This window comes from Sinohyriopsis cumingii, chromosome 3 (assembly GCF_028554795.1).
Source record: "Sinohyriopsis cumingii isolate HCF-2022 chromosome 3, ASM2855479v2, whole genome shotgun sequence".
Lineage (NCBI taxonomy): Eukaryota > Metazoa > Mollusca > Bivalvia > Unionida > Unionidae > Sinohyriopsis > Sinohyriopsis cumingii.
In genome coordinates this window covers 54847457-54873421 of record NC_142963.1, presented here as the reverse complement: position 1 = coordinate 54873421, position 25965 = coordinate 54847457, and the positions used below count along the sequence as shown (strand labels likewise).

At 35.3% G+C, this 25965-nt stretch overlaps 1 protein-coding gene across 3 annotated transcripts in view; it reads left to right on the top strand.

Moving 5' to 3' along the window:
* The window catches only part of LOC149802885 (netrin receptor UNC5C-like), a 265894-nt gene that overhangs the window by 200166 nt on the left and 39763 nt on the right, over positions 1-25965 (top strand). For 2 of the 3 annotated variants that reach the window (XM_089952353.1, XM_089952354.1), the window contains exons 6-9: positions 9936-10097; positions 16662-16733; positions 18555-18605; positions 21715-21876. In XM_089952353.1, the coding sequence (XP_089808479.1) occupies positions 9936-10097; positions 16662-16733; positions 18555-18605; positions 21715-21876 (447 nt within the window). The remainder of the gene's footprint in view (positions 1-9935; positions 10098-16661; positions 16734-18554; positions 18606-21714; positions 21877-25965) is intronic. The other variant, XM_089952355.1, reaches the window with a different exon arrangement.

The window sequence follows — 25965 nt, the reverse complement described above, 5'->3', positions numbered from 1 at the left end:
CCCCCCCGTTAAAAGCTGAAAATGGTAGAACTGTAGTATTTGAGGGAATGTTGTATTACTGTAAATCTTGTAAAGCATTGATCACGTCGTTATTCGTTGTCTTGATCACTCATTGTGTAAAGATTTGTCTTCCCTCCAGCCCTATTGCAGCAGGCTTGAGGATAGAATATACCTGGTATATTAGACTGCCTTGTTGTGTCCATGGGAAAGGCATATAGATTCCATTTCCTTGGCATGTTAAGAATGTGTTAAAAGTGGGATTAAAAAGCAACAAAAAGAAAAGAATCTACTGCATGTCATAAGAAGTGACTAACTGGAGGCAGTAACCATTGTGACTGGTTAGTGTGCTGGACTCTCAACTGGAATGGTGCTGGTTTGAATCCTACTGTCATATCAGCCCAGGGTTGGCTACCAAGGCATGTCCTTGGACAGTGTACCTTACTCCAAGTGCCTCGGCACTAAATAACCTATTTGTGTTGCTGTTCCATGAAACACCAAACCAAACAATCTTTGCACCATTAGAAATTGTATACAGCAACGAATAGACCAGAAGCATTGGTCTGAAGTACTTCTGAGATTTCAGAGCTCTACTGTATGTTGTTGCATTGAATCTGTAATAATGGTACCAACTATACATACAAGCCCAATCCAACTTCAAAATCTGCATAAACCCAGATCTGCTGTCACGTAATGCACAGGCAAATCTAGAGATATACAATTTTGTGGGACTAAACAGTAGAACAAACAACAAAGACCCTGATCTGCTAGTGCATTATGCAATGGCATATCAGGGTCTGTCATGCTTGCAATATGTTCTGACTTGTATGAAAGTACATAACTACTCCAAAGGTTAGAATCTAGCATGACGATTTTCACTTGCATTTTTCAATTCCAGATCTACTCTCAACATGCTGCCCAAAATCAAAATGTACATGACCGCTCTGGTGGCCTAGTGGTTAGAGCATCTGCCTCAGATGCAGGAGGTCGTGGGTTTGGTCTCTGGCTGAGTCATACCAAAGACATAAAAATAACAGCTGCCTTACTTAGCACTTGGCATTAAGAGGTTAGTGTTAGTACTGGTCGGCCTGGTTTTAGATAATGTGACTGGGTGGGACATAATGTTACATGTCTGTGGCATGATGCCCCATTGTTAGACATCACTGTAAACTGCCACACTGCAGATGCCATAGTGATATGACTGAAAAATTGTTAAAGCTACATTAAAAATCCATATCACACACACACAAACACACACATACACACACACACACAGAGAATGTACATGCATAATAAACAAGATCAAGATAGCGTAATGGCTTTGATTGCATGAAATGCGCCACTTTATTGTAGTTGTTAAGACTGACCCTTAATAAGTTTTAATAAGGTTTAAATCATGATTGCAGTATCAGTGTGTGGGTGTGTGATCTAGATTTTTAACGTAACTTAAAAAAATTTTCAGTCATATTGCTACGATGTCTGCAGTGTGACAGTTTATAGTGATATCTAGCACTGGGGCATCATGCCGCAGACATGTAGCATCATGTCCCACCCAGTCACATTATCCTGACACCAGGCCGACCAGTCCTAACACTAACCTTTTAATGCTGAGTGCCAAGTGAGGCAGCTGTTAGTATGTTTTTTGTAAGTCTTTGGTATAACCCGGCCAGGGATCGAGCCCACAACCTCCTGCATCCGAGGCAGATGCTCTAACCACTAGGCCGCCAGAGCGGTGCAGAATCGGTGTCAAAGAGATTGAAGGATGGACAATTGTTTCCATACAGTAGCTCAACTTGCAATGCAAATACCTTGGCAAAACTTTATAAATAAAGTCCATATGAAATAAGGTCACAGTGACCTTCAAGAAGAGAAATAGTTTCTATACGATCTCTTGAATTACTTATCACTTGTTTTGCCAAATTTTGTGGGTGGCTTGCAATTAAGACTAGAAGACTTCTGTTCAGTTTGGGATCAAAAGGTCAGAGGTTACGTTCACTGGAAATAAAAGAAAGATAAATGATTCCCACAAAACTACACAAGTTGTTTATCATTTACCATTTACTTTATAGATGGCTTGCATTTGACACAAGGAAAACCTATTAATGTTTATATTGAATGGTCAGATGTCAAGGTCAGAGGGATTCCAAGAATGTAAACAGTTTCCACAAAATAACTAGTCCTAACAAACCATGACCAAACTTTGTGGATGGCTTGCATTCAAGACAAAACAAACACTGATCCATTTTGGGGTTAATAGATCAGAGGTGAAGGTCACTGAGATGGAATACATTTAGGAGAGGAAGACACAAATTGATTTCCGATTCAAAAGGTTTAACCAGTTACAAAAGGTTTTATAGAAAGAGAAGTATAATAATAATATTTACCACAATCCAGACATATAATGTACCATGTAAAGTACTTTTGCTTTTAAGAGTTAAGTTGATATTTCTTGATTGTAATTATACAATATATACTTGCTTTTAAGTTGGTTCCAGCTGCAAACTGCACAGACCCAGCTCTGTCATCGCATAATGCACCAGCATATCTGGGTGTGTGCAGTTTGTTAGTAATCAGTAGAACAAACAATATAGACCCTGATCTGCAGGCTCATTATGCTATGCAGATCAGAATCTTTTGGTGTTTGCAGTTTGACTCGACTTACAAGCGGCTGTATATGGTATGTAAAATTCAGCTTTGATCTGTAAATGAGGTGGGAATATATACAGACTGCCTAAGAGCTTGAAGTTCACCACATCAGGCAATTTCTCTCCTTAACTTCACTTTGTCAGACTTGATGACTCTTCATTCCATTATCATTTGTAAGAGATCCATCTTTGAACTGCCACCTTGACAAACATCATATGCCGGAATTTTGCTTTTATTTCAGTTCTTGCATTTTTGTTTGTACAAAATCTTGAAACAGAAAACTTGTTTGCATTCTATCATTTATAATTAAATATATTGACTACATCTTTGATCATCATTCCCTTAACTGCCCTCAAATTTGGCTCAGCAGATGCAGGTAAGAATAGATAAACAATCTTCCTTCTGTGTTATTGTTGTTCACAATCCATGCTTCTAAATGGGCATGACTAATACATGCTGTCCAGCACTGAAATGATATATGTCTTCCACTGCCATGAATGGGTATGATTAATCATTGTCATTTTCATCGCACTTGTTAAATTAGTTTTGATCAAAACCCACTGTTGTCAATTGCTTTTCTTAAAGCATATCTCTTTCTGGATGTGTACTGCAGCTTTACTGTGAGGTATCATTCAGTTCTGTTCATCACTGTCTTTATTGATAAGAAAAAAGATCTTCAAGTGGAATTGGATATTTTACTCTGCATAAAAAAGTATGTCAAAATGATGGATTGATCAGATAAAATCAAGAATGAAATAAAAAACCTCAGGCAAGAACATATTTTGATTGTCAAAATCCAGTCTTTGCTGTATTAATTGGCCTTTGAATGGATTAAGTTACAAAGGAGGAATGCTAGTGAGCTTATTATATTTCTAGTCGAAATCCTAAATAATATTTTTTTATAATACAGTTTTTTTAATCCATCTTTTTCAACACAAGGGATTCTGGCATTCAAAAAACACTTTGTTGTAGGTAGCAGAAAAGTTAAAGTGTGCTTGTACTGAAAAAAGAGAGAGAGAGAGAGAGAGAGAGAGAGAGAGAGAGAAAGAGAGATGCCTGTTATAAAATTTAAAATTGAACTCGGTTCTCCCTCATTATAAAACTTTTCATAGGAGCCATAATGTCATAAGTATACTGTCATTTAGTGAGATGGCCTTATAATGGAGTACATTATACATGTAATATTCCCTCATTATAGCACTCCATGGGAACCATAGAGCATCTGATTGGTTAATATTTAGTATGATGTCATTCATACTTTGGATTGGTTAAAAATTTTAGGATGATGTCATTGATAAAATTGAAGATTACATTGGAAAACCTCACATCATTGGTAAGATGGGTATAGGGATAAGCTATCTTTGACCCCAGTTCTTTAAATACCATGCCCGATGTAGTTAAGCTGGGGTCTCAGTGATACCATGGAAATATGATGGCACCCAGGATCCTGTAATTTTATGTGTCATGTTGTCATCCTGTAGTTTCCTCTTTATTCCCTATTCCACATGGAAGACCAGCTGACCATTTGGGCCAAAGAGAGTGCATGTACCAAGTATCTTGTTATACACTTGTCTGTTGTTGACCTATATATAGTAGAAACAGTTTAATCTTTATAAAGTATGGCAACGTGAAACAAGTGCACGGCTTGACTGGGATTCTAGCAGCAGATTTTTTGGATTGAGGGTTTTGCGGGGTTCAATTGAATGACCCTTTCCCCAGTAAAAATAACACAAGTGTAAAAGTGGTAAGAAGAAAATTGGAGATGGTATGCATAATAAAACCTTAAACTGAAAATAATCATGGATTGACCCAATTGTCTTGGTGATGTTGGCACTCGGAGTTTTCTTCAAATTGATCGGCACAACAAAGGAATTCATGCTCCTTGCTTAATTTTAACCCATAATAGTCAATAGATAAACAGGTATACTAAGTTAAAATGACCTTTTAAATTATATAATGGGTTTTTTGCCAGTACCCCCTGCATCAGACAAAATGAAAGCATGGTTTAGCTACAGTTTAGATGAAAAATGATTCAGTCTTTTAATAATATTATGTGATTTTTCGTATCTAAATGCCAAAACTGTCATATCCATTTCCACCAAGAGTAGTGAACTTCCATAATGTTACTTCGCACAAATTGCAATTAACTCGTTCAGAAATAGAAGCATGTGAGAGATCTTTCATCCACAAACTTCAAAGACACAGTCGATTTAGATGGCATATAATTACCAATATAAAAGTCCATACCAATATAAAAGTCCATACCAATATAAAAGGCCATACCAATATAAAAGTCCATACCAATATAAAAGGCCATACCAATATAAAAGTCTGTAACCTCTGGTGGAATTACATCTGATGATCTTTGCAGAGATATGGAAGGTTAGTTTCAAAATTTAAAATATCTGAAAGAACTGTTTTGTTTCGTCCAAACTGTACCAATATCAGACCTTTCTTAGTTGGATCCAGATAGGGGTAACAAACTGTGGTGGGTCTTCCTGAGAAGTCTGTGAAATTTTTTTCCAGTTGATAAGACCCTAAAATGTATGTCTACCGTAACTGTTAACTTGCAGTTTTGTTGTAGCTATTTATAACATCTTTTCCTTGTATGTGTTGTGCACAACGTGATGTTACTTTCGCTTTTACGTGACGCATACAATGTGACACTTCTTCTGCTTGTATGTGTTGTGGACAATGTGATGTTCCTTTTCCTTGCTTGTGTTGTACACAGTGTGAAGCTCCATTTGCATGTATGTTCAAAGGCCTTGATTATGTCTGTAATTCTTGTTCAGTTGTATTTGTAATCACACTTCGTATTTCCGGTCACATTTCAATCCACAGAGAATGGATCTTCTGAAGAACCTCCAGGATGATGCAACATTTCATTTCTGCAACCTAGTGCAATCTAGAGTGGACCAGGACCACGGGTGGTTGAGTGGTCCTAGGTGCTTGCTTTTACAGAGCGGTGACATCGTGGTTATGTGAAAGAGGTTATCATCAGCTTCACAGGGGTTGGTGATTCTTCCCAGGGTTTTCCTAGGTTATTCCTCCAGATATACTGGCCGCCATGTATAGCCTATCATGTGCTAAAACATGGCATTAAACCCACAATAACAACATCCACAGTGTACCCCTATTTAATGGCATGCATACCAAGTAGCATAGTCCAAGAACTGTATTGTGATCTTGTGTATTGTGCACTGTTATGTACACTGTTTGTGTATAGGACAAACTACAACGAAAAAATGTTGACAGATGTTAACTAGCATGATATCGATACCAAATGATGTTCCTGGAGTCATTTTTCCAAAGACAGTAATAATGAATTAATTGTTTACTTTTGTCTTTTCAAAAATAATATTAGAAACTTCGAGTTGTCATTAATTTATATTAAGCGGACTTGATGTACAAAATAATATTCCTTGCCAAAGAAAATTCTTCGATGAGTGAATTCATGTCTCAAAGAAGTTTTGAAATCCAAAATCAAAATCATCTGAGATAATGTTACAGAATATGTATTTTGTTTTAAGTCTTGAATAATTCTTAAACTTTTGTTATTTTATCAAATTCATACATCATATTATAGGTCAACTGGTGGAATAAACAGTTATGGAGACTGTGGATGATATTGTTTGGTAACTGAAGTGTGCATTTTGTATACGTGCTTTGATTATTGCATGGATAGAGAAATTTTGCCACCGAAATCTCCATTCGTGAATGCCTCTACCTCCTGTCCATGAGATAACTGTTTTTCACTTGAAATTTGTGGGATCCATGTTGCCATGGTTATCTTGCATAAACTAGACCTCAAATGAAGTCAAAACAAACTCAAGCTTATGTTCCAAGGCCCCCCCCCCCCCCCCCCCCGCTGTATGTGGTGGTAAAGGCTTCCAAGTTTGTCATATCAAAGGCCCCATCTTCCTTCTGTATGTGATGGTAAAGAATTCTTGGTTTATTTGTCATATGAAAGGATCTTTTCCATTCCAAGCTGCATGTGAAGGTAAAGACTCCCTAGTATGTCATATCAAAAGTCCCATCCCACCCCCTGCTGTATGTGAAGGTAAAGACTCCCTAGTATGTCATATCAAAAGTCCCATCCCACCCCCTGCTGTATGTGAAGGTAAAGACTCCCTAGTATGTCATATCAAAGGTCCCATCCCACCCCCTGCTGTATGTGAAGGTAAAGACTCCCTAGTATGTCATATCAAAGGTCCCATCCTCCTTCTGTATGTGATGGTAAAGAATTCTTGGTTTATTTGTCATATGAAAGGCCCTTTTCCATTCCAAGCTGCATGTGAAGGTAAAGACTCCATAGTATGTCATATCAAAGGTCCCATCCCACCCCCTGCTGTATGTGAAGGTAAAGACTCCCTAGTATGTCATATCAAAGGTCCCATCCCGCCCCCTGTTGTATGTGAAGGTAAAGACTCCCTAGTATGTCATATCAAAGGTCCCATCCCACCCCCTGTTGTATGTGAAGGTAAAGACTCCCTAGTATGTCATATCAAAGGTCCCATCCCACCCCCTGCTGTATGTGAAGGTAAAGACTCCCTAGTATGTCATATCAAAGGTCCCATCCCACCCCCTGCTGTATGTGAAGGTAAAGACTCCCTAGTATGTCATATCAAAGGTCCCATCCCACCCCCTGCTGTATGTGAAGGTAAAGACTCCCTAGTATGTCATATCAAAGGCCCCATCCTCATTCTGTATGTTTTGTTAAAGAATTCTTGGTTTATTTGTCATATGAAAGGCCCTTTTCCATTCCAAGCTGTATGTGAAGGTAAAGACTCCATAGTATGTCATATCAAAGGCCCCATCCTCCTTCTGTATGTGATGGTAAAGAATTCTTGGTTTATTTGTCATATGAAAGGCCCTTTTCCATTCCAAGCTGCATGTGAAGGTAAAGACTCCCTAGTATGTCATATCAAAAGTCCCATCCCACCCCCTGCTGTATGTGAAGGTAAAGACTCCCTAGTATGTCATATCAAAGGTCCCATCCCACCCTCTGCTGTATGTGAAGGTAAAGACTCCCTAGTATGTCATATCAAAAGTCCCATCCCTACCCCTGTCGTATATAATGGTAAGAAACGCTAGTTTGTTTGTGATATCAGTGGTATATATAATGCTTAGAAACCTTGTCAAGGTACATTTATGAAAAATGGTGGACAATGGAAGTTTATTGGTTATGATTTAACTAGCATGCAAAAAAAAGCTTTGTATGAATGTAATGTAATAACTCCTAAATTTAAAATTACTCATGGTACCATATATACTCACTTACAAATCTATTGCAACTGCGGGGTCCTGGTTGGCCGAATATCTCAAGCACTTGCCTTTATCAATCACTGCCATCTCGCCTCATTCCACGTGGGTTTGAGTCTTGGGTTAGGTACAAAGTGGGTATGCGAGAAAGCTTATATTTATAGCAGTACAGTTGAGTTTATTTGCTTGTCAGTGGGTGCAAAAGGATATCGGCATTTTTGCTGATTTAGACTTGTGTGTTTATGTTAAGTTTTAGTAATGAATAATATACCAAATCAACATAATTACTGCAGTCAGATGTAAGTTGTTTAGCTCTGAAACTCATGGAAGTCAAAGTCAGTATAATCTTTCATATAGATATGTCATCATTGCAGAATATATTTGTTTCCCTTCAAATGATAAATCTATGAAATCAGGCACCTACATTTATGCATTTTTTAAACCAAACCACAACATTTTAAACCCATAAATTTAAAGGAATTGCCAGTATTGTGAAAAGCAGACCAGTTCATACCTGACAACAATGATGTTCTGCATTACATCAAAATAATTAGAATCCTTTGGGATGAGTTAGTTTTGACTCTTTGTAGTTAAGAACAGAAATTCACATGTTTATCCAATCAGCATAGAAAACAACTACTGGTACTATCAATGTTTACACCCTGAAAATTAATATATACTGTTTTCACTTGTATACATGTGCCACAAAAGACTTGGTCTGATTTTATTGAAATTATATAATCTTTACTGGTATAATCTCTAAATTTCTTCATTCTTTTTGTATAGTGTGGAATATTTTATTCTCCATGTTTACAGATTGTGCTTGCAGAGATTTTGAGACTTTTTGTACTCTTTTCATTTTTGTATGCCTTTTTTGGATTTGCCACACAAAGATGCTTAAGCTTAAAGTTACAGTGACCTACAAGGTCTTTTAAAATTAATGTTTCAGTTTTTTGTAACCTTCCATACTTGTTACTTTCTTCCAGTTGATCATATTTTACAGGCATTTGCCATGATTTCAGTAAAAATGTAAAAATGTCTCTTCTATAATAAGAGTTAATTTTTTGTTCTTTATAAAATTTATCAGTAATGACTGGAGTAAGTCTATTCTCAGAATTAAATAAGTCGGTATCCTAACACACAACAAATTCAGATACTGTATTCTGCTGTAAGAAGACAATCACCTTTTATTTTAATTTGAAAATTCCATTCAAAACAAAACCCTATGATTTAAAACCTGCAGAGAATCATTGCTCAGTGAACTGATGCTTTGTAATTTTGTAACTGTAGTGTTTCTTTTGGTTCAATCATCAGAGCCATAATCTTAAAATCAAACTAAAAAATGTATTCTTTCCTTTTATTGGTGTTTCTTTATTAATTTTTAGTTTATTTTTATAGGCTTGCAGTTGTATCCTTATATAAGACTGGCATTAAAAACTTGTATACAAATTATCATTTTCCACAATAAATGAGAGTGGGCATATGGGGACACGCATCAGATGTTCTTTTTATAGTAAAAACCCTTTTTAAAGTATATACTTGTTCATAAGTTGAGTCATACTGCAAACAACAGAGACCCTGATCTGTTCTCACAGAATGCATCAGCAGATCAGGGTCAGTGTTGTTGATGGTACTATTTAATTCGGACAAATAACATTGACCAAGATCTGCCAGTGCATTATGTGCCACATGATCTGGGTCTGAACAGTTTGCAGTTGGACTCTAATAGTTGATCTTTGCTATACTTCCTAGCCACATGCCTATTGTCCAACTGATACCCATTTTGAATGATTTGAGGGGAATGACCTCAATCAAGTCTGAGTGCAAGGGTTTGTTTGGCTGAGCAACAGTTGCAGTCTTATTTGATGAGATATTTATATTAGAATATGAGATATGTTGTCTGATTGAATATTTTTAGAATTCCTATTTAAATATGGTCTCATTTAACGAGATATTGATATTAATATTCCACTTTTAAAACAAGGGAGAAATTTCAGTATCAAAGGTTATCATGTCCATTTCTGTTTCAGTGCATGGTCGCTGGTCATCTTGGTCTTCATGGTCTACGTGCAATTCTGACTGTATCCATCATCGTCGCCGCACCTGTGACAGACCTTCACCTGCAAATGGAGGGGAGTACTGTCCTGGAAGTGACCTTGACACGATCAACTGTACTGGGGGCATGTGCAGAGGTATATTTTTTTAGGGTTAATTTTTTTCTTCATAATGAAATAGTCAATACTAAAGTATAATTGAATTTGTAGACGTCTTGTGGTAGTCGCAGTAATTGCACTCCAGTTACTGGACAGTTGAAGAGTTTATGTATCCTTAAGTTTAATTGATGTTTATTGAGTAAGATATGTCTTAAATTGTAAACCAGATGTTGATGTAATTGACAAGTAATTTTGATATATCAGTTACAGATGGTAGATTACAGGAACAATAGGTACAAATGAGTTAATGTAAATGCATGCAAATGCAGTCAGATATCTGTTTGGTATTATGATGCACATGTGCATACAAATCCCAATGTATGTACAGATTCAAGATGTCCCCCTTTTTTTACCCTATAACAAAGGAAGCAAAATTTGAGGAATCTGCCCAAGTGGGTGGTACTAGTGATAATTGATTACAGTTCCGGGAATTTGCTAGATCAAATATTGTGGATATTTCAGATAGACATAAGGTCATCTCTGATAGATAAGTTGTATTGGTAGCATTTAGCTACCTGAGCAGACATTCAGGTACACATTTCCTGGTTTGTCAAAAATCTCAGGTGTGCCTATCAATTAAAATTGACTGTACAGACAGATTGACTGGACAGTGAGTCTACAACCCATTGAGATAGTGTCACTTTATCCATTAACTTGTAGGACTTTTGTCTATGTGAAAATATTTGACTACCATGTAGTCTTTTTTGAATGACCACATAATGATAGAAAAGAAGACCCCCCCCCCCCCCCCGTTTTCTTTTTCAATATAAATAATGTTGTTTGTGCTGCTAAATAGGTAAACCAAATATTTCCTACTATAGTCTATTAAGAATGGGAGACATTTAAATGTATTCAAGTTGTAATACATTTTTGTATGCATGTAAAATCTTGATCATAGTTTTCTTACATAAAACTGAATGCAGTTTTTAAAATAGATTTTTTTAGCATGATGCTGAAGTGCAAAAGATTTAACTCCAGGCATCTCCCCTCAAGGGATAGAGAGACCTATTCACCCCAAAACAAATTGACTTGTCCACTTGGCCAAGACGTGGTTGGTGATAGAAATGAGAAGCGTCAGACTTGCTTTTAAGACAGGTCCAAGTGTAAACAACATAGTCCTTGATCTGCTATCATATAATGCACTGCAGATCAGGGTCTGTTTTGTTTGTTCTACTGATTACTCCTTTCAAACTGCATAGACCCTGTTTTTTGTGTGAATTTGCAATTGCAGATCTGGGTCTATGCACATTGCTGTTTGACCCAACAAGTAAGCAAGTTTTAATGATATCTTGTGTTTCTTTATATATAAATAGCAATAAATTTTGGTCACATGATAACTTGACCAGGAGGATGAGTAGAGCTCGATTGTTTTTAGCCCTGATCCATTTAGTCAAAAGCAAAACCCATTTTTGTTGAAAATACTTGGTTTAAAATAAAAGCAGTAGAAATTGTGTATAGTGTTAGTAGTTGTTGATATAAAGGCTCCAATTTTTGTATGGAAAGGTGTTTTATTTGGTGTCATGTTATATTGATCAGAAGCTGAGATGCAATATAATTCAGATGATTTAAAAGACAGGCTGGTTTGTAATTTATTTAAACTGTGTGATAAGGAATGCTGTGTAAACAATTGATTTGTCACAGGAAATTTTTGTCCTTTTAGTGAACTGAAGACTTGGAAGCATGTAAAGTTAGTTAGGTCATAGTTCAAATTATTCAAGCTATAAATTTAAGCATTAATTAGCCATTTGATCTTTGGTTATGACCTTTTATCAGTAATATAGGTGGCGTAAAGACCTTTACATGATGGCATGGTTGCTCTTGGATTTTTCACTCCATATCTCACTGCTGACACCAAACAAAGTTAAAGGCTGGAACCAATGCTTTAGGATGGGATGATATTGCAATTGATTACATTACAATGAAGCTTTCAATTAACACAATGTATTGTAAATTGGGATGTGGACATTTGATGATATTTGACTATAGACCAAAGGAAGATGTAAATAAAGCACAGCGAATTAAATTTTATTTGCAAATTCTGCTGGATGATGCAAGAGAATATACAAGACAGAAGCAAGAGTTGTTGTAAAAAAAATGTCACGATTGTGTCGAAATATTCTTGGACTTGTTTTGTTTAATTATAGTGGCATGCGCACAATTGTGCATGTTCTTGGACTTCATAACTGTTCACTATTAGACTCAAGACTAATGAATGATAACCTTTAAATTAATTTCTTTTTTTTTTATCTGTTCACTATAATTTGTAATAGCTGTTTTTCTTAATTCTTCAGTTCTAAGGCAGTAATTTTTTTAACTGCTAAACCATAAGTTTTGTTGAGCAGAATATTGTAGCATCCTAAAAACTAATTGTGCATCAACAAGAACCTAATAAATTAATAATGGTGGTAATTGTTGTCCACCTGTTTTGTACATCCATATCAGTATGTACTTGAGAAAGATTTTCTGTTATAGGAGATAATTTTGGCATGGCTAGGCAGTTAAAGTAGTTTTATGTGGTCTTGTTTGACCTTGTACAATGACAGCTATATTACTTGCCTTCTAGATGGACACACCAATTCATTACTCACTGAAATATGAGTTCACTTATCTAAACAATCAAGCATAGGTAATTAAAGGCAATTATGGCTCCAGGTGAACAGCATAGTGGCCACCTATAGGCTATTGGTCAGTTTGAGTCACAGGCCAGGAAAGCTGCCAGTTGGTCAGTGGTCATGTCCCTTTTAGCAGATATTGACATGACATTAGGAGAAAGTGATCAAGTATGGTCTGTTACAGAATTGACACTCAAAACATTGTTCAGAGTTTGTACATTGAGAAATCCTAATTGTTTGTATTATGTCTTGTTTCCCTTTACAGCCTAATCCATCTTATTATCTGATTGTCTGTCTGTCTGTACATCTGTCTCTTGCTTCATCCATCAATGCATCACCATAGTTGAATATAATACATTGATTTCATTGAGAAAAATTTTAATTTACAAGAGTCCACTTGCTAATAAATAAATGTATTTTCTTTTAAAATGATTTTTGAAAGAAAAAATGTTGGCATGGATTATATTTGCATATGGTATATTTTGTTGATATGATCAAGTTAAACTCATGTATATACTCGCTTATGGGTTGTCAGACTAAAAACATAGATCCTAATCTGATGTAACATAATGCATCTGCATATCAGGGTCTATGTTGTTTGTACTACAATTACTCTTTCAACAAACTGCACAGACCCAGATCTGCTGGTGCATAATGTGCAGGCCAGATTTGGGTCTGTGCAGTTTGCATTTGGATTTGTGGGTGAGTATATATGGTATGCAAACATATTTAACTTCAAGAACAGTTTATTTATATTAGTACATGTTTACCTGTATAAAAGTCTATGTACTTTATGCAAAATAGGTATATTTTGTGAGAAAAATAGTTACCGTATGTACTGACTTACAAGTCAAATTCAAGTGCAATCAACATAGACTTTGATTTAATTTTGCATACTATTATGGTCAGGAAGGGTCTGTTTGTTCTTTTGATTGCACCAGACAAACTGCATGGACCCAGAACTGCTAATGCATAGTAACTGCAGATCTGGCTCAGTGTAGTTTGACTCTGACTTGTGAATATATGCAATTTGTTTGCAAATTGTAAATAAATTGCATTTCACCACAAAGTAAAGTTTATTTCACATAAAAGCTGTAATTTACAATAGTTACTGTAAGCTTTGTTATTTTTTATAGTGTTCAGTAATTATTGCTACCTAATCTGTCAGAGCTAGTGCTTTTCCGAACTTCAAAGCAACTTTGAACTTCCTGTCTGACATTTATTGTATCAGCATAAAAGATGTGACGAGATGTATATTTGTTGAATTAATCTTAAGTACTTACAAAGGATATTTTCCTTGTTTGTTATTTATTTACTATATGTTTTGATGAATGTTAATGGGAAAGCAGTCATAAAGTCAGTATTGAACTTGGAACCAGTTTTACTTGTGACATTGATTGTAACTTGCATGTAACAAAGTCTCTGTGTTAAATATAATTTTTTCTGTCTGTATCTTGTGTAGCCCTCGTTTTTAGTCATTTGAAATGGTTAATCAGTACTGTAGTAATTCGTCATATCTATTATCCTGAGCACTTTTAATTAATTAATCATGGTAGAATGTAAATTTGTATAATCTGCACATTTACTTCTCAGATAATTCATCTGAAATTTAAATGAAGAATTTTCACAAATCTCTAAAGAGCTATAGACAGTTTGTATAGAACAAGCTGAGACACACTGATCTTCATGTATATAATGTCTCGGACTTGTTGCGTTGTTTTATTTAAATGCTGATAATCCATCAAATCTCTTTGATAAGATTAAATGCACTTGAAGCTATAAGAGTTATCAAAGAAGATGTAAAGAGCACTTGTGAAATATCCATACTTAAAGATACCCTATTGGTCAGCTACTACCATATTTACATACAAGTTGGATCCAACTGTATCGGCCCAGATCTGCTGGTGAAATGGCAGATCATGGTCTGTGTTGTTTGCAGCTGGACTTGACTTGTTCATGAGAACAATGCATGCTGAGAAATCAAGGGTACCCCCTACCTTTTTCTCAAAGCTGTTTGACCATTCTGGAGAGTTTTATCAGTAGTCAAGTGTCCTGAAATCTGTGGCCAATATATCACTGCATATTAGGACCACTCTTGTTATTATAATGCATACATGTGCTTTCAAATAGACACCAAATTATTGATTTTGTGAAATTAATGTATTTATAAATATTCTGGCCATCATGTTCCCCAAAGTTACCCTGACATCTACTAATTACAAACTACCAGCAGGTGATTTGTATATATGCATGCCAGGCAATGATGTTGGTAAGGAAAAGTTGTATATTCCCACCCACCCATCCATACCCTCTCTCAGTTTTCGGTTTGTGTATTTCTTTCACTTCTTCAGTCCCAGGAGGAAAAAGGACACTTCAACAAATTTTCTTGTACAATAAATCCTCACACCCCTTCTTGAAGTGTTTTAAATTGTGTACTGTATTCAGGAAATTTTAGCAGTGATATATTTTTGTTTAAGTCAGTCAAAATATGGCTTGAATCATGTGTAATAGTCAAGTAGCCAATAATTTTTTTCTTCCCATTTAAATATACTTAGTTTGGTAAAGATTAGTGTAAACGCTTACTTCACAGAACCAGATCTGCCATTGATTATGCATGGCAGATCAGGATCAGTGCAGTTTTTTAATGAATAATCAGAAGAATAAAACAAAATAGATCCTGATCTGCTGGCTCATTATGCTATGGCAGATCAGGATCTTTATTGTTTGCAATTTGACTCAACTTATAAGCGAGTATATATGGTAATAAGAAATCATGTGACAAAATTAGGGGCTTCTGGAGCTTTTTGATGCAGGGGATTTTTTATATGAACAGTAGTGGTAGTATGGTCACCAGCAAAGATGAAGGCTTGATAATGGCTACATTGAAACTTCCCCATGATAAATCATTGTGACCAGTATTCTTCCTGCCCCTTACACAGCTCCACACACAGCTCCACACTTAATATTCCCATGGTTTTTTGATTGCTTGACACACAGGGTAACAGTCAAAAATTAATTAAAGCATGGCTACATGTGTATTCTGAATGTAATTAGTGGGTTTGGAACCATGGATATGCATCAAGAAAGCTGTCCAACAAATTAATTTCTTTCTAAGTCATACACTGGCCACTGGTCAATATTTGTTAGGTTATTTATGACTTTAATACATGTGTTATATCAAAAGAGATGATGTTTAATGTTGGTATTGCCATCAGTGGTGATTTCTTTAACCAGTAATATTAACAGTTGAGAAATTCAACACTGTTCTGTTGCACACTTTGATACTATACATACATTCTTGTAAGTCAGGTCCAACTGCAAACAACACAGATCTTGATCTGCAGTTGCATAAGGTACAGGCAGATTAGGGTCTACGCTCTTTGTTCTGACAACAAACTGCATAGACCCAGATATGCCGATGATGCACTTGGAGCCAACTTCTAAGCAAGTATAGATGGTAATTTATGTATAGACAATAATGGATCAGTCGAGGATGAATGAAGTAAGAAAAAAGACATAACACCCAGATAATGTGATTTAAAGTTGAACATTTAAATAAAATTTTAAATTTAAACACTCGTTTTAGAGAATGTTAACGAGATTGCTTTTGTTGAATAAGAGAAGAAAGAACAAGACAGTTAATAATGGGGAAGGTAGCAAGACTAGCTTTAGATTAATGGCGGGAATTTACATGGAGAAAATATTCACAAATTTCATGACAAAAACTACAATTATTTCACTGGGAGACAGCTTAGGAAAAACATTTTGAAGAAAAGAATGAATTTTTGGAAAATGTGTGGAATGAGGGAGGGGTATAGAAAACTGACAGAAAAGAAAGGGGGAGAGTGTATCACTGGATTTAGTAGACATGCATTATTTGAAAGAGGAAATCAGAAAGAAAGGATTTTTAGTGGGACTCCTTGTGTTTCAGAAGTGCTGAAGTCTTCGTTGCCCAGTGGTACAAAAAAGGCCACTGATGAAAGCAGTGATAATTCTGACCTAGGTAAGGGATCCAGAACTCCAGGATCCTTGTGTAGATAGATGTCCATGATTGTACAACCCCAATTAGATTTCTAATCTGCCTGATTAATACTGTACTTGTTAGTTTAATTTGTTCTCATACCTAACAGTGTAAACTTAAATGTATTGCTTTCTTACCAATGTAGGCAGTTTAGCATTGTTGTGAATATTAGTCATTAATTATTGGCTTAATCACATAACTACTGTGCATGAAGCTATGCATTTGACTAATTGATGCTCTGTATATACTCCAGATTTAAAACAAATTAAATTTTTTTTTACTTTTGGTTCATGAATAAGACCAAATTAAGCAATCTTCTATTGAAAATGCATGTGTATGTGAGTCTTAAATGTTTGTTAATTTTCTGTACTTAAATCATCTGCTTGAATAATTCTGTAACATACTGGTTTGAGACAAGGAAATACTCTTTGACCATTCATATTTTGTTATAATTTTTTTATTTGGCTCCTGGCTGTTATTCATTTTGATGGTACTTTAAACATGTGGGAATTATAATCAATATAATAAACAGCATAAAGCAAATAGAAAAAAATAAGCAGACAAGTTGAGTTCTGTGTATCACTCCACCCATATCCCCTTTTTAATTTGAGTCTTATGCCTGCCCACTCTGTTAGCATTCCATCATAGTTTTTAGCAGGCATGATGCAATTGCACCACTCATATTTAATTTAGCTAACATTTTATTTTGGCTGTACCCTAAAATGTAGTTTACATGCACAAAGCCAAATGTTTAATATCAGTATATGAGAGATACCCTGCTGTATTTGCATAGTTCTCAGATTGTTGCTCTTTGTAGTGAGTAGTCTAAATTTATGAATGCTTTTATCTTGGTTCAACACAGTTATCATTTGTTTACTTTATTGTTTGTCGTACACATTAGAGATAAAGCCAGTAATAAAATTTTATGACGTACATTTAAGCTGGTTGGTCAGATGATTAATTTGTTGTAAAATTGATGAAGACCTTAAAGTTTGTTTTTTGTGTGCAGAAGATGCATTGTTGTGCATCTATCAAAAATGCAATAACTATTGATGCCACTTTTACATTCCATTATTAACTATAAAACTTTGTATCAAAACTGAGTAAGAAACTTGTAATTTAATGTCTAATGTTGTGTAACAGCAGCAAAATACATAGTAAATGACTGCTAAACCAAAAAAATAACCTAATTATCTCAGTAAGCACACTTACAATCAACAAACTTTAAAACTGTAGTATAAGATTTAAGATTTTTTTGTCTTTACGGTAGAAGATTTTAGTTTTGTTTTGCTTTTCATTTTGTTATTGATAAAACTTGAAATAGTCTTGTCCATAAATCTTATCACCGTTTATCAAGAAGTTTCATTATTAGACAAGCAATTCAGGAAGATTATCAAGGAGAAGTTAACAGTCAAATATACTAATCAGATTATTTTGGTTTATCATATTTACATTTTATGACATGTAGCCAAATGCAGATAGAGACTGGAATCTGATGCTTGTTAGTACATCACCAGATTCTGGTCTGCCTTGTTCATTAAACATGTCTAAAAGAAAATAAACAGGATCAACCTAGATCTATCAGCAAATTATGTAATGGTAGATGTGGGTCTGCTCAGTATACACTTGAAGTTGCATCATATGATGGCAGTGACGGTACTGTCATTTGAATCATTAGGAGAAGTTACCATATTTATCCTATTAATCCAGCTCATTAAAAAAGAAAATGATTGGTTTTATATGATCAGGTGGAATTCTGGGTAATATTTCATAAAATCTCATGTTCATTTTTATTTTTTGTAGTTCATAAGGTAACAAATGTGGGCCCAAGTGAAGTGCATCCATCCAGGCAAGGTAAGTGCCTTGACTTCTGCAAGTCCTTATATTGCATCTTCAAATGCCATCAAAACACAAGAAGAGGTCAAAATTTCTTGATGATGTAATTTATTATGAAAAAGAAAATGTATTGTTAGAAAGAGACACACAATAGTCGTTCACAAACAGTTATAAACATATTGATTTCCACCTTAATATGTGAAAGAGTATTAGCTAAAGTCACCACCACCTTAATACAAAAAGAGTATAAGCTAAAGATACCACCACCTTAATACAAAATGAGTATTAGCGAAGGTTACCACCACCTTAATACAAAAAGAGTATTGGCTAAAGTTACCACCACCTTAATGCAAAGAGTATTAGCGAAGGTTACCACCACCTTAATATAAAAAGAGTATTAGCTAAAGTTACCATCACCTTAATGCAAAGAGTATTAGCGAAGGTTACCACCACCTTAATATAAAAAGAGTATTAGCTAAAGTTACCACCACCTTAATACAAAAAGAGTATTAGCTAAAGTTACCACCACCTTAATACAAAAAGAGTATTAGCGAAGGTTACCATTAGCTCTAAAAGTCCCTATTTATACTGATGGTGGGAACTTTACAGCCAAGATCAAATGCCAAGACATGTCCAGCCAGATTGTCCAGTCATACACTTGGGACTATTACTATGGTATTACCTTGTCAGTTTTAACCAAATAGAAAATAATACTGTATTTTACAACCCTTTTTCTACTTGTTGTGGGTGATTTTTTTCTACAAAAGGGTCAAAAACCTTCCAGTTTGAGCCTTTTATATTTCATTACTGTTTATTTATGTACCAATCACAGTACCGTATATACTCGCTTATAACATGAGTCAAACTGCAAACTGCACAGACACAGATCTGCCATCACATAGTGCGTGGGCAGATCTGGGTCTGTGCAGTTTGTTAGGAGTAATCAGTAGAACAAACAACATAGGCCCTGATCTGCCATTGCATTATAGTATGCAGATCAGGATATTTGATCTTTACATTTTGACTCGATTTGTAAGCGAGTCAACATTGTAATCAAAATTAAAAGCTCAAAGTGCAATGTTTCTGGTCTCGTTGCACCTGATATTGCTGAAATTAATAGGAAAGTGTTTGTAAAAATATGGTATCTTTTTATATGGTTGAATAAATAAAATAGAACTAGTCCCATTTGATCTTAGCTGTAAAGTCCCCACCATCAGTGGGCACTATGTCAATTTATGTGGGGGCTTTGTGATCAAAGGTAATGCCAGCTTGTATGACTTTACTGTACTGTTGGCATGTTTTAAATAGTTATGGATGTGTATAATACAGGCTGCATCTTGTCACTGTTTTATAGGCTATATAAAAGGAATCTGACAGACTTGACATGGGACCTACTGGACTCTGCCTTTTGTTTGTGAGACCCATCTTGCTGTGATGGAGTGCCCATAAATGTTTTTTCTTACAACTACTTTTTTAAATAAAAAACCCCCAAACTGTTGGAACCTCTTGAGTGACGCATTTCCTTGAAGTTAATATGTCTCAGAACCAATACAAAAGATTGTATTTGGTTGTATACAGACATTAATTTCAAGATGGATTTGCCTGTCAGTTGAGATGGATTAACTTAAACTCTCCTTTTCCTTTCTTTTGTGAAGAAGAAAAGCCAGTTTAGCTCAGAACCTTCTTGCTTTAAAGGTTGCTTATTCAAGATTTTAAAAATTAGTCAAGATGTAAAATGTAACCTGTCAGATGTACAATTAAGGTAATATGAAATAAGAGCAAATATTTAATGACAGTTTGACCATTGTTAACTACTACACCCTGGTACAAAGATAACATAACAGTATATACTCGTTTATAAGACGAGTCCAGCTGCAAACTGCAAAGACCCAGACCTAGAGCTGCTATCACATAATGCAACATCATTTCTGGATCTGTAAGGTTGTTAGGAGTAGTCAGTAGAATAAACAACTTAGACCCTGATCTGCAGGTGCATTATGCTGTGGCAGATCAGGATCTTTGTTTGCATTTTTGATTTAACTTATAAGCAGGTATTTAAGATTCATCTACCAAGTTCCCCCCCCCATTAGCTAGTTATTATTACCAATATGAAAAACATGAACTTGACAAAAATTACTTTATCTTTTCATTTGTTTTTGGGGGTCCCTGAGTGGCCAAGTGGTCTAAAGTGCTCTCCGTTGCAGATCACTGCCATCTCACCTCTGTCTGCGTGGATTTGAGTCTCGGATTCAGCCAGTGTGGGTATGTGAGAAAGCTTGCCAGTAGCTTCTCGTGGGTCGGTGGTTCTTTCTGGGTTTTCACGGGTTCTTCCTCTACCATTAATACTGGCCGCCATGTATAGCCTATCTTGTGCTGAAATATGGCGTAAAACCCTACAACAACAACATTTGTTTTTATTTTTACTTTACCAAAACGTCAAAGATAATGATATTTTTACTTCTTCAAAAAATTTTATCTTGGAAATGTATTTCTGTTTAGATGTGCACATGTATGTAAAGGAGAGAATGATTCTATGCTTTGGATTTATTATAGAAACGGTGATGAACTTGTTAAATGACCACCACATGTTACTATATTTGTTAAATTTAAGACAATTACTTGTTTTTGTAGGGTTTCACGCCATTTTTCAGCACACGGCTATACATGGCGGCCAGTATTAATGGTGGAGGAAGAACCCGGGAAAACCCCGGAAAGAACCACTGACCCACGAGAAGCTACTGGCAAGCTTTCTCACATACCCACATTGGCTGCATCTGAGACTCGAACCCACGCACAGACAGAGGTGATCCATAACAGAGAGCGCTTTAGACCACTCGACCACTGTATCTGGTCAAAATTAGTAATCATCAAAGATGCATAATTTTTATTTTTGTGGGCAGGTGTCTGGTGTAGGATCATTATATAATTGAAATTATGGAAAGGATTAATGAAGTTTATCCCTAATAAGAAGGTTGCTTTACTATGGAGGTTCAGAGTGTGGTGATGTAACACATGAACGTAGAGATGCAGGTAAGTATGTGTTAACATTACGTTTGTAAATATTACATCTGTCATTTTAGTTTTTAATTGTGGATAAGACATTTTTTCCTTTTTTCTTCTTTTGCAGAAGCACGTGAGGCTAAGAACACAGAAAACATAGCTATGTATGTGGGACTTTGTGTGGCCATTGCAGTTTTTGTAATCGTCATTGTAGTTATAGTCATAATTGTGCGACGAAGGAATATTCACCAGCGGAACTTACGGGATGAGCATTTGCCAAATGGAAATGGTAAGTCTTGATTGACGTCATCTTGGTCAGCCCATTTCATTGTGATCACTGACCTTATTTGCTGGTATGTTTGGCTAAACTGCAAACTGCACAGTCCCATATCTGCTGTCATATAATACACTGGCAGATCTGGGTCTGTGCATCTTGTTAAGAGTAATCAGTAGAACAAACAACATAGACTCTGATCTGCCAGTGTATTATGTGATGGCAGATCAAGGTCGATGTTTGCAGTTGGACCAGATTTATAAGCGAGTATATATGGTATCTTTAAAATGTGTGTGTGTGTGTGTGATGATTGGATTTTTAATGTAGCTTTAACAATTTTTCAGTTACATTGCTACGATGTCTGCAGTGTGGCAGTTTACAGTGATGTTTAGCACTGGAGCATCATGCCGCAGACATGTAGCATTATGTCCCACCCAGTCACATTATCCTGACACCAGGCTGACTGGTCCTAACAATAACCTCTTAATGCAGAACACCTAGCAAGGCAGCTGTTAGTATCACTTTTATAAGTCAATGGTATGACTTGGCTGAGGTTTGAACCTGCAGTACTCTAACCACTTAAGCCACCAGAGCAGTCCAACTTTATAATGACTCTTTGTACAAGATTTTAAAATGTAAAGAAGATAATTGTGATCTTGATCTCTAAGAATGTTTAAGTAATAATTTTCATTTCAAACTATATCGGGGGTCCCAGTTGGCTGAGTGGTCTATTGATGCTTGCCTTACAGATAATTTGTATCTCACCTATGTCCTTATGGGTTTGAGTCTTGGCTCAGTCAGTTTGGGTAGGTGAGAGAGTTTTCCAGTTGCTTCCTGTGGGTCAGTGATTCTTCCTGGGATTTTTCCTCCAGCCAATATACTGGGCATCGTGTGCAGAAAAATAGCATTAAACTCTACAAAACTGACACCATTTAATTATATCTCAACATGTATTGCATGTACCTACATTCCAGTTACTATCTTACAAATTTTAAAATGTGCATTTTTATGAATGTCAGATTATGATATTTACTTTAAAGAAATCTTCTTTAGAAATGTTACTGTTTAAAATAATCAATAACATCTACCCCAAGAATTGAACGTTTGATGTTTTCTTGGACTTCCTTCAGAGAATTTGATGTTTTTGATGTTTTCTTTGACATATTTCAAAGAATTGGATGTTTGATGTTTTCTTGGAATTTTTTCAAAGAATTGGATGTTTGATGTTTTCTTGGTCATTCAAAGAATTAAATAGTTGATGTTTTCTTGGACTTTCACAGAATTTAATAGTTGATGTTATATGCTTTTTTGAAAATGTTGTGTTTGATGTTTTCTTAAATTTCTTGAGGAGTATTTAAAAGCTTTTTGAAAGAAAACATTGATCAATTATACAAAGCTTTAGAATTATTTGATGGTTGCTAATTATAACGTGAGGGTAATAATTTCAGGTAGTAAATTTGTACATCAGGTTCTGTTGTGTAACTTGCATCTTTGATTTTGAAATTGGGATTGCAGGAAAATACAAGTTCAGTAACTGCATCAACAAAAAACAGCTAAATTATATCCCATAATTATCATTAAGATGTAGATATGTATGTATATTTATTTCAAGCTGAGCCAGTGTTGATTTTCACATAGGGCAATTTGATTTTCTCCTCTGGACCACTGTTGACTTCACACTATGTATAAATAATCTGTATTCAGACTTCTTTCTTTTGGCAACTTGGGGATGTAGTTGATAATGATCATACTATATGTTAACATAAATGTCACTAACATTTATAGCCAGGTGCTGAAAATGATGTATCATTTCACCCCTGTTGCAAACAAAGGTCAGATTACCAAAATGATAGTCTTCACTGGCCATTGATGGAAATGGGTCAAAAATGATGTACTGTGAGCATGGTATTTATTCCACAGGCAGGGAGCCTGTTATCAGACCTGGCCAACCTATGTTATTTGCCTCTTAAAAATGATCACCTAGATGAAAATTAAATGGCCATTTACAATATCAAGATATGACTGGGAAGTAATTTAACATTTGTGAAGCCATTAGTATAAATATAGTACACCTTGTCACTGTCAGAGATCTGTTGATTAGACCTTCAGTTCTTATCTTCCACCCATCAGAGGTTGGTGGTAGTTCACACTTCTAAATAGTGGATAAATGTTCAATTACTTGTTGACCTTTATGGATTTGGGCTAATTTTCTGGGGATAATTGTCACCTTGTGTAGATTTTTCGCTTATTTGCTCTTGATTAATTTCAGGTTGTTTGTCCTGGCCAGTTTTTATGCATTATATATACAGGATGTTGATTTAAGTTACACTGATGCATCCAGTTTCACATATTTATTTGACTTGCTAGATACATGGAGACAAAAAGTTCTCTACAACCCTGATGTTTCAGTGTGGAAATATGAAAGTCTGAAATCCTCCATTACATTAAGAAAGTTAACATCAGTCTCAATTTGCAAACAAGTAACACATTTTTTAACACAATTTTCTGCAAATATTTCTGCTGAGAGCTGAAATATCCTTGAAGTACGCATCATAATGCTGTTTTATCACTTAAATATTTTTATTCCATTTTTCTTCTTCTTCTTCTTCTTCTTCTTATTATTATTATTATTTTGGAAATTTATATCAGCATCATTCTGTAGAAAATAAACAATTTAAAAAAATAATAATAAAAAAGCAAAACAAAACAAAAAAAATTATATACCATTCTTTTGACAAACCAGTCTAAAAATATTGGTCAATACTTGAAGCACAAGCAATGGAAAAAGTGACATTCCAGTTGACATTTGTAATTTAAGGGCCATGGACTGAATACATACTCAGGCCAGCATTGGGTTGGTTGCCTTGGTGTTTCCTCCTTTGAAAAGGCACCTAGTTCCCATTATCTTTGCATTTCTTAAACATGCCATTAAAAACAACAAAAAAGAAATGTAACTTTAGCATTTACCCACTGTCTATCAGTGTATCAGTGTTTTATGTAGAATGTTTTCTTTTTATTTGTTGATATATTGCTGGTTATTTGTTGAATAAATGATAAAATGTATACAAATGCTATTTCCTTCCTTCAACAATTAAATCCCTTTTGTCATTTATTCTATATAGTAATACCTTACACCGTCAGCTGTCACTGACTCAAGCTGCACTGAAATTGCAAATAACTGAACAAGCCATGAATATTTCGGTGGCTGAATTTGTTGTTTTAATTTAAATGACTTGCTGTTGAAGAAGTCATTGTGTACAAATCCTAAATGCTTGTATTATGGATGTATACCAAATAAAAACTGCAAGCAGCAGGTTTTTACATTTCCCCTAATATGTATGAACATTCATGATAGTAAAAAAGGGCACTAAAAGGGTGCATAAAGGTTGAAACGTGGATGACATGGGACTAAAAAAAATTATTGGAATCTTTGTACCCCATAGTGCTAAAGTATATAATGTATGGTTGATTGGCTAAATTAGACTCTAATGTTTGCATTTATTTTGATAACATCAATCATGCCTTGGGGTACAATGCTGTATTGAAGTTATTTGCTGATATGATAGCTTTAATTTGTGAAAATGAAATGGGCTGTTACAAAAAAATATGCACCAACAAACCCTGACGTGTTTTTATCAGACCAGATTTGGAAGTCAAAGCCATATAAATATACTTTTATCTGGAAACTTAAGTTGGATAACAATGCAGATCTCAATTTGATATTAGAGGCAGTGATGTAAATACAGTACATTATATACACGCTTACAAATACAACTGCAAACTGAACAGACCCAGAGCTGCTATCACATAATGTGCTGGCAGATCTGGATCAATGCATTTAGGAACATCACAAGAGCTAAACAACATAGACTTTGATCTGCCAGTGCATAAGGTTACAGATCTGGCACTGTGCATCCACATTTTAAGTAAGTGTGCATGGCAAGATCCTATGCACTGTATTTAAATAGGGATACAGACTACTTGTAAATAGACTATGAACATTTTCTTTGCCCTGTTACCCTGAGTAATTTTAAGAGAGAATAAAGGTAGAAATAAAAAAAAAGCTGATTTGCATATACAATATACTTGCAATAAATTTGTATG